The sequence below is a fragment of the Chrysochloris asiatica genome, unplaced genomic scaffold (genome assembly GCF_000296735.1).
Source record: "Chrysochloris asiatica unplaced genomic scaffold, ChrAsi1.0 scaffold00140, whole genome shotgun sequence".
In the NCBI taxonomy this organism is placed as follows: Eukaryota; Metazoa; Chordata; class Mammalia; order Afrosoricida; family Chrysochloridae; genus Chrysochloris; species Chrysochloris asiatica.
This window is the reverse complement of record NW_006408658.1, coordinates 6,474,558-6,484,111: the sequence shown is the minus strand read 5'-3', so window position 1 is coordinate 6,484,111 and position 9,554 is coordinate 6,474,558. Positions and strand designations below refer to the sequence as shown.

Sequence of the window (9,554 nt, the reverse complement as noted above, 5' to 3'; positions counted from 1 at the left end):
CAGCCATTGAAGCCAGGTCAAGTGGGTATTATCTGCAAGTGTGGGTGTTCTTGTGCATATGCCCTCTCTTCTTATCAGCCAGATGTTTCACTCTCCACTCTAGTCCTCTGTGGCTATGTCACTGACCCAAGAGTCCCCAGGTCTTGCCACACTGCTGGCCAACCAGGTCTCCACCAAGTTTCTCAGGAGTCTATTGAATGTTGTAGGACTTAGCTTACAGCTTCATTGCTGTTTTTCCCTCACTTCCCCTATGGTGACCACCATGGTCACCAGTCAGACCGCATGTGTATTCCCCTTGAGTGTTAGTCTTGGAAGGGGGTTTGCCCTGAGGGGACCCAACCACTTGCCTTGATGTCTCCTGGACGAGCAACTTACTTGTTCTTGTAGTAGTCAGTCAGACTGCTGTTATTGTTGTTGTTGTTTTTTTAAATTTTTTCCTGTCGGTCTTCCTTTCAAGAAGTATCTACTGTTCTTCTAGCCACTCAAGGCTGGTCTGCTTGTCCTTTCAAGTGGTGATTTCCCACCTCAGAAGATTCTGGATGGGGTTCAGTATTCCACCTATGGTCTTATGTAATGCAGAGGCTCTGCTCAATACATTTTTAATCATGTGCCTACTAAGTACCATGTGCATGCTGTTGCTGGAGCTGCAGGAATGAGAAAGGTGAGCTTTTAAAGTCTATGCTTCTCTTCTGTACTTGTACTTTGGAGACAACAAACCTGAGTGTCTTCCTTGATTTCTACCTCTCATTCCCTATATCCTATCAGATACCAAGTCTAGTGGTGGTGGTGATAGTAGTGTGCCACGGAGTTGGTTCTGACTCACAGTGACACTATAAAAACCACGTGGGAGCCATGTCTGACTTCCCCTGATTTCACTAAGGGCAAGAGACTCAAACTCAAAGTCAGCCCAAGGGCTGATTCCTATAAAGTGAAGGTCAGACATGCCTCTACTCTACAACCTTCTTTACCCTATTCTGACACCAACCATCCCTCCCTCAGCACTTTCTGGTTCACATCTGGGTTCAATAATCCATTGCAATGGCCATACAGAACTCATAACAATACTCATGATTATGGGGTTTATTAGGGATGTGAACAGGTTATAATTCAGGATGCAGCAGTTTTCCAGTCAGGAACACCTTTTCTCCGCTGTACTGCAGACACACCTCACTCTTGTCTTCAGCCTCTCAGCCATGTGGTCCCTTGGCCTCTGCCTCAATCCATGGTCCTAGACACCACAACTGCTCTGTATCTCTATGCCACTGCCTCTGTTGTCGCTTCTAACACCTCTGCCTTCACCTCTGCTGTCACTGTTTCTCTAGGTAGTGATCTCACGCTCCATTCATACTCTTCCTTCTCGATGGTCCTGAGCTCTTCCAGCTCTACTTATGAGATGACTCCTTTGAAACCTAGCTGGAGGGTAAAACTAACTAATCCCAGCCTTAGAGTCCTGTATACCTTATTTGTATGATCTCACCTAATCACTGGGTGGGTACTAAGAAGACTTTGGATAGGAAAGCCATATCAAATAAATAAGGTTTCTGAGGCTATACATCTTTACAAGAGCAGAAAGTCTCATCTTTCTCCCACAGAGCATTTGGTAGATTCAAACTGTGGACCTTGCAGTTTGCAGTCTAACTTGTAACCCACTATACTACCTGGGATCCTTAAATCTTGTATATTCTACTTAGTAATTCTGGGTCCACTCTAACTGTACTGAGGCCACATCATCCAGTGTCCTTAATTTTTACTTCATAGTTCTCCACCCTACCATAATAGGACTTTGATCTGTCTCTTTCACTGCCTTGTCTCTGAAGGCTAGAGGTGACCCAATGAGCTTTCATGACATGACCATTTTGCTGTAGGCCACAAAATCACAGTGAAGCACTTATGAGTCTTCAGGTTGACTATGGATGGGTTAATCTGAAGGCTTCAGGTTGCCTGTCTGGTTCAGCAGAATGCCTCCTTGTGGGTTTAAGTTTGCTTCTTCTTGTGTTCATTCTGGCACTCTTCCATAACCTTATGGTTTGTAATACAAAAAGAAAGCTCTCTTAGTTTGTGTTCCCTAAAAGCAGATTCAGAGACAAGGACCAGAGGGGAGGTTGAAGAGATCAACAAGGCTAATCACATAACCTGGGAAGCCATTCCAATGGGAACTGGTGTGTTGGGACCTCACTTAAGATCTGGATTTTGGACCTTCCAAGTCTCGTGTAATGATTTCATACTAGCTGAGCTCTGAGCAGACTTCTACATGGGGAGGACTGTGGTGTTATGGGTGTGGGTGGTACTAAGGATCAGGAAGTGGAGAGTACTACCCCAAGAACTTTCAAATGTAGCATTTTAGTCTAGGAAGAATAGTCTAGTACCTCAGATTGTCCAACTCAATGAAGCTCCTACTTAAAGGATCTTGGAATTTAGCCTTAGAATCAAGGACTCTCAAAGCCTAGAACTCTAATCCTAACAGAAAAGCAATGCATGTTATGCTTGGAAGCAACAAAAAATCAGGGAAAAGGGAGTTTATTATATAGATGCACCTATGTAGGAACCTAAGAAATGCAAGACAGCTAGGTCCCAGGGAGGTCAGAAACCACAGTAAAGATGGTACAGCAAAAGCAGGGTTAGTGGTGAAGCCAAACCCATGTCTCAAGGCAAGGTCACGAAACCTCACTGTTGGAGTTTTAAATATGGAGGTTTATAGAATTATAGATACATCAGACTCCAGTGCCTTCAGGTCACTGAATTATGTAAATGTAGTCTCCCAAAGTCACAAGGTATTGCAGAGCAGAGAGTCTTAGTCTGAATGAGATTGAAAACCATTCTGAAATTGATGTCATATTTTTGTGAGGAGAAGGTTTCAGCTTTCATCAACTTCCCTAAGATAAAGAGTCACTGACTACATTACAATTTGTGTAAAAGAAAGAATATCTGTGAATTTGATTTTATAAGGTAGGGCTTCAAAAAGCTTGTGGAAAAATTCCATTATCTTTTAATTCCATTTTTCCACAAACTTTTTGGAGCCTGATCATATACACAGTGATTATTTCTGGAAGGATTCATAAAACATTGGTTGCCTCTGGATAGAAGTGGTTGGAGCCAAAGAACTGGGGAAAGAAAGGCATTTCACTGTATGCCTTTTAATCTGTTTAAATTTTGAATAGCAAAAAATACTTTTAGAAAATTAAATGAAAACGTTAAACTACACTCATTAAATTTATGATTGATCTTATTAGTGATCAGATCAATGAAAATTTAAAAACTCTTTGTCCACCAGTTTTATGAAAATATTCATATTAATTTTCCTTCTAGAAATCTTTCCTATAAAAAACATGTATGCAAGTACACAGGATTTATATACAAGGATGGTTCCTATTGTATTATGTATAATACTTTAAAAATAGAATAAAGTAAGTATCCATTAATAAGGAAATTCTTAAGTAAATTACAGTTTAAATTATACTATGAACAAGGTAGATATGTATGTACTAACATGGAAGGAAGTCCATGATCTATTGTTTCCTGGAAAAGAAAAGTTATATACATTTAAGGCTATTCCTTTTTTCTTTTTGAAAGGATAAAAAGAGTCTGTACACAAAAAATCATGTGTGTTTATATATATATGAATATATATAATTAAATATTATATTATTTGTATATGCATAGAAAAAAGTCCTTGTGCAGGGGGCTATATCATTCCTCCCTCCCCAGTAGCATTGGGAAGATGGATGATGAAGGAGACCAAAAGAAAGGGTGCTTTGTGACAAGTCATATACTTTTTTTCCTTTCTTTTTTTATAGACAAGCAAGCAGTTTTTTTGTAATAAGAAGGAAGACACACACAAAAAAGAAAAAGAAACTGTCCATTTCTAAATGTCTTCTTCTTGTAGCCACTTCATGCCATTTACACGCCACCCACAGGACACTTGTGGTTACCTCTTGACTCCTACCCACTCTGCCTGAGAGTCTATGTCTGTCCCTGCCCTGAATGTAGAACTGCAAGGATAGGGGAGGAATTCTGGATGCCAGAGCTCTAACCTCATCACTGGAGGCCTGCTATGGCCCCATCAGCTAACACCCCTAGAACTATCCCTGTTCCAAGCCTCAGACTATGCGAGGTGAAGACCAGACCCTTCACCAAGTCAGTCAAGCCCGTTCATGCTTGGCCTCAGTCAGACTTTCCAACATTCCTACTGCCCAAGCTCCACACACTAGATGACACACCTTTTTATCTTATGAGTTCCTACCTCTAATACTTTTACTCTTTACATTCCTGATCCCACCCTTTCCTCCCCAATTCTACTTGTTGAAATCTTATTTGCCTATTCATCCTGCAAAACCTTGTTCATACATCACCTTCTCCAGGAAGTCTCCCATGTTCCTTTCAGCAAGAAGGGTCCTCTCAATGAAACGAAATACGATAGGATGAATGTAAAGTTAATGTTCTCCTATGTAAACGATCACATAATTCACAATAAAAACTTACAAAAAACAAAAAGATAAATGGAGGAAAGACTGGAGTTTACAAAGACTTCATTTTGCTTGGATCAACCATCAATTCTCATGGAATCAGCAGTCAAGAAATCAAATGGCATACTGCGTTTGGCAAATCTGCTGCATAAGACCTCTTTAAAATGTTGGAAGAACAAAGATGTCAGTTTGAGGACTAAGGTGCACCTGACCCAAGCCATGGTATTTTCAATAACCTCATATGTATGCTGAAGGAAGACCGTCAAAGAATTGATGTATTTGAGTATGGTGATGGAGATGGAGGAAAATATTGAAAGTACCATGGACTGCCAAAAAAAACAAAAAAAACAAACTATTTTGTGGTGGAAGAAGTACAGCCAGAATGCTCTCTGGAGGCCAGGGTGGCCAGACTTGGTCTCTCAGACTCCAGTCCCTGGAAAAGGATATCATGCTTGGTAAAATGAAGGGTCGGAGAAAAAGAGGAAGACTCCCCAAAAGATGGATTGGCACAGTGGTAGTAGTGATGGGCACAAATGTAACAAGGATTATGAGGTTGGTGTAGGACTAGTCAGTGTTTCTATTGTGCATAGGGTTGCTATGAGTTGGTACCGACTCGATGACACCTGGCAATAGTGACAACATGTAGTTTAAGGCTTGCTTCTGCTCCTTATTTTTCACACTCAACTAGGTTTTACTATGAGGGGTCTTCAAAAAGCTCATGGAAAAGGGAATTAAAAGATAATGGAATATTTCCAAAATAAGAAAGAAGGGTCATCTCTTCTGATCTTCCGTTTCTATCTTGTGCCTAGCATTGGGAGTGGCACACATTAGATGCTGATGAATAATTATTAAACTGTACAGATTAACATTTCCATTTTCCAGATGAGGAAACTGAGATCCAAAGAGAGCCAGTAATTTGCCTAGGGTCACCTCAAACATGCATACTCCCGCCATGATGACTCTGCTGCTTGTGTCCCTTGGCCTCGTGGAAACACTTCAGGTACAGCCGTCTTCCACCATCCCCATTCAAGCAGGGGACTGGGCTGGTGGATTTTTCCAAACTTTTGAAAGAAGAACAAAGGGAAGAGAAAATGCCAAAGCTTCCTTGGTTTTAGGCAGCTTGCAACCAGGAGTTCCCAATCCTCTTCCCCTCCAGGAGTGTTTGGGGTCCTAGGACTCTCAACAATACAAGTCTCACCTCAGTGGAGGGGAGAACTGTATAAGGGTCCCATTATCTCAGGGGTCCATCTTTTCCAGCCTTGATGCTCCCTTCCCTGCAGGTCCAGAACCACTCCATCACACGACGAGACCTCTTCTCTCAAGAAGCCCCCCTGGACATGGCTCTGGCCTCCTTCGATGACCAGTATACTGGCTGTGCAGTGGCCATGGCAGTTGCTCTCCCTGATCTCAACCGCACAGAATTCCAGGTCAATAAGGTGTACGCCGATGGATGGGCACTGGCAAGCAGCCAGTGGCAGGAGCGCCAGCTCTCCCGGCCAGAGTGGGGCCTTAGCCCTACCCTCCCTCCCTTGCCGGTGCCGGGCTTCCGCGATGAGCACGGGGTGGCCCTCCTGGCCTACACAGCCAACAGTCCCCTGCACAAACAGTTCAATGCAGCTGTGCGGGAGGCGGGCCGCTCCCGGGACCACTATCTCCGTCACTTCTCCTTCAAAACACTCCATTTCCTGCTGACTGAAGCCCTGCAGCTGCTGGGCAGGGGCCAGTGCCGCCAAGTGTTTCGAGGGGTAAATGGGCTGCGCTTCAGGCCAGCAGGACCGGGGGCCACAGTAAGGCTGGGGGGCTTTGCCTCTGCGTCTCTGCAGAATGCTGCAGCCCAGCATTTTGGTGAGGACACCTTCTTCGGCATCTGGACCTGCCTCGGGGCCCCTATCAAGGGCTATTCCTTCTTCCCTGGGGAGGAAGAAGTGCTGATTCCCCCCTTTGAGACCTTCCAGGTTATTAATGCCAGCAGACCTGCGCACGGCCCTGCTCGCATCTACCTACGGGCACTGGGCAAGCGCAGTACATACAACTGTGAATACATCAAAGGTAAGGGTGGTGCAGAGGGTCAGCTCATGTGCCAAAAGGTGAGCTTCTCCAGTCCAGGGTCTTTGGCAAACCCAAACCCTACCCAACGAGTTCAGGGCATGCAGGCATAAATATTAAAACACAAACAAATAGTGAGGCACCCCTTCCACCTAAGGGGAGACTAGATTCTCAACTAGTGTGCCTTGTGCAAGGTGTCTAATCTGCTCACTCTGGTCGACCCCATGTTGAGAATTTGCCTTTTCAGTCCAGATGTACTGAATCAGAATCTACATTTTAAACAAGATCCCCAGTTGATTCTTATGGCAAATTCTCAGCAGGAGGTGGGACACGTGTGGACTGGTTGGGAGCCCCGACTTCTTGTTCCTGCAGGTATTTGAACCAACATTCCCACACCCCAAGCTCTGCCATACTAGAGGGCACACTTTCTTTTTCATATTCTGTGACTTTCCAACTCCTGTACCTTTGTTTCTTGGGAAGCTGAAGACGATTTTCTGACTAAGGCACAGATCTTTGGTCATCTGAGAGGGCCAGCAGATCTGGCTGGGTTTTTCTAATTAAATTCTAGCTGCAGTCCTGATATCCGGACTGCTGGTGCCCGAAACGAGTAAGAGCCCCAACCTTGGTTTCTAAGAGGTGCACATTCATTAGATTGAATAGAATGCTGATTTGTAGTGTGTGTCTGATGGGTGGTGTGCCCCTAAGCTCCATTCTAGTCTGTGCTAAGGCAAGTCTTGATGCTCCAGTCTGAGGAGAACCATCAGGACTGGTCCAGGTTCTTAGTCTCTGAATGGGATTGTGGGCTGCTGTTCCCAGATGAGTGGTGTCCAGGGGCTTGTGGTGTTGTTTTCATAGTTAAAGACAGATTGTTGGCTAGAACTTTGGACCATCTAAGATAGGAGAAGGTTCTGGGTGGCTTTAATTCTCCCTTTGGATACTACCATGAGTGAGGATGGGTTAATGGAGAAAGAGAAGCAGAGACGCAAACTAGCCCCTCCTTGACTAGAACAAGGCAGAAGAAGGAGAGGTGGATGCGGCAGGGAGGCAGAGACACAGGACAAGTGGCTGGAATGGGTCTTGGTTTTGGTTTTGACAGCCATGGTCGAATCAAACCTAACTAAGTAAGGTCTCACTATTAGGGAGAAATGCACCAGCTTTTTCCAGGCCAAGTCAGGGTTGGACAGCCAAGCCTCTGAGGTCCCTTCTGCCCTTGAACCTTTGATTCTTTGCTGTTTCTTCTCTCTAGATAAGCAGTGTAAATCTCGGCCCTGTCGTCTGGATAATTCAGGTAAGGGATGCAGGTTGAGTCTGAGGATGGGTCAGGCTACGCTGGGCTTGGGCCCATTACTTAGATATATATGCATAGGGATGGTGGTGGGAGGTTGCTGATAAATCTACCCTCCAGTCTGGGTCTGTCCCTCCCTTTACAGGAGAAGATTCCCCAGAGAGATTTGGGTACTGAGTTGAGAGAGGGAAGGGCTGTTCCCACAATGCTTCCCACGTGGCTTTCTCTTCTAGCTGCAGAACCTACTGTTTCTGCTACTGCACTTAGGGCTCCCCTCTTATCTTCCTTCCAAGGTCAAGGCCAGCCTAGGGTGCTGGAGATCTGGGCTCTAGTACAGGCTTTGCTCCAACTTTCTCTGGGCCTCATCTCTCTTTAGCTCTTTTGTATAGTAAGCAAATTAGATTAGGTGATCCTTGAGTCCCTTGCAGATAAGACTCTTTTCTTCCCATGAACACTTATTGTGTCAGGGTTCACCTGGATCAGCTCTGGTTCTGGCAGGTAGTTCTGCCCATTCTTTTAGATGAGAACAGTTTTCCCAGAGAAATCTACTGAAACAGGTCATTCCCAGGGAAGAACCCAAGGCCCACGATGGCTTGTGGCTCCTCGCTGGATCTCCTCTCCCTCCCTTAGACTCTGTGAGCAGTGGGCAGGAAGGAGTCCAGCCTCCATGACAAAGTTATACCCTGAGTGCCAGGCACATCACATCCTTAATACTCACCACAACTCAGTGGTGTAGGTACCATTACCATCCTTGTTCTAAAGGAGTGATGCAGACAGCCCTACGTTACAGAGCTAGCATGGGGTAGAATCCACACAGTCTGGCTCTAAAACAAATTCTGAACCACCACACCAGGCTGGCTTCTGTCCTTCCCCAGACATCATGTTATTTTATCTTTGTTGTTCTTAAGTGTTGTCGAGTTGGTTCCAACTCATAGCAACCCAGTATAGGGTTTCTGAGGAGCGAATGGTGAGTTTGAACCACCAGCCTTGTGGTTCTAATTGACATTGTGGTCCTGCACTTATCCTACAATGCCACCACGGGACTCCATTTTATCTTTACCATACAATAATGAGCTAGAACAGAGGCTATTACCATCATAAGGTTTGGGCTGTGGAATAAATCTTAATATCACTAGATCCCACCCAGATTCAGTCCCACATTCTGTCCCTCCCTACAAAGCTTAATTTGTGTGAACAAAGGCAAATGATGAGATTTAATGACTTCTGGAAGGAGAACAAGGGCTTCCTTGTGGTTTATGAAGTCAGTATTGTTGATCTTGAAGAGAGGGGACCTCAGGCTCCTTCTTAGGTACAATGAGGAGATACTAGATGAAGGCTCTGAAGGCCAGCAACCACCAGGACCTGTGCCATTCCCATCTGGAGGTGCTGTGGTTACAGCAGGTCCCTGGTCTCTTCATCTCTGTACACCTTTCTCTAAATTTTTGTACTTCATCTTTTCTCCTGATGCATTTTTTTTCAAGTTTTTATTGTGAATTGAGTGACTGTTTACATGGGAGAACATCAGTTTTACATTCATCGTTTCATTGTAATGATTACAATCTTTCCGATGCATTTTGTAAATCAATCTTTCCAGCTTATTCAGTCTCTATTTATATTGTTGTTTTTTTCATCCCTCTCTCTCTCTGCCTGTTTTTCCTGCAGCCATGGGTCAGGGTCCCCTCTCCAGAGTTTGGCCTCTCCTGTTGCTGCTTTGGTCCCTTTTGATGGTGGCATTTCCAGAGAGTCCAGGCCTCCTCTGA

At 44.6% G+C, this 9,554-nt stretch overlaps 1 protein-coding gene across 1 annotated transcript; it reads left to right on the top strand.

The window, feature by feature from the left end:
• Positions 1-5,400: 5,400 nt before the first annotated feature.
• On the top strand, positions 5,401-9,554 carry ART1 (ADP-ribosyltransferase 1). The gene is made up of 4 exons (XM_006870257.1): positions 5,401-5,463; positions 5,744-6,512; positions 7,756-7,797; positions 9,457-9,554. Exons 1-4 carry the CDS (start codon positions 5,401-5,403, stop codon positions 9,552-9,554), a joined length of 972 nt encoding a protein of 323 aa, XP_006870319.1.

Coding starts and splice junctions, on each gene's coding strand:
- ART1 (XM_006870257.1), top strand. CDS start 5,401: ATGCATACTCCCGCCATGATGACTCTGCTGCTTGTGTCCCTTGGCCTC. Junction 5,464..5,743: donor GCCTCGTGGAAACACTTCAG/GTACAGCCGTCT, acceptor CCTTCCCTGCAG/GTCCAGAACCACTCCATCAC. Junction 7,798..9,456: donor CTGTCGTCTGGATAATTCAG/GTAAGGGATGCA, acceptor TTTTTCCTGCAG/CCATGGGTCAGGGTCCCCTC.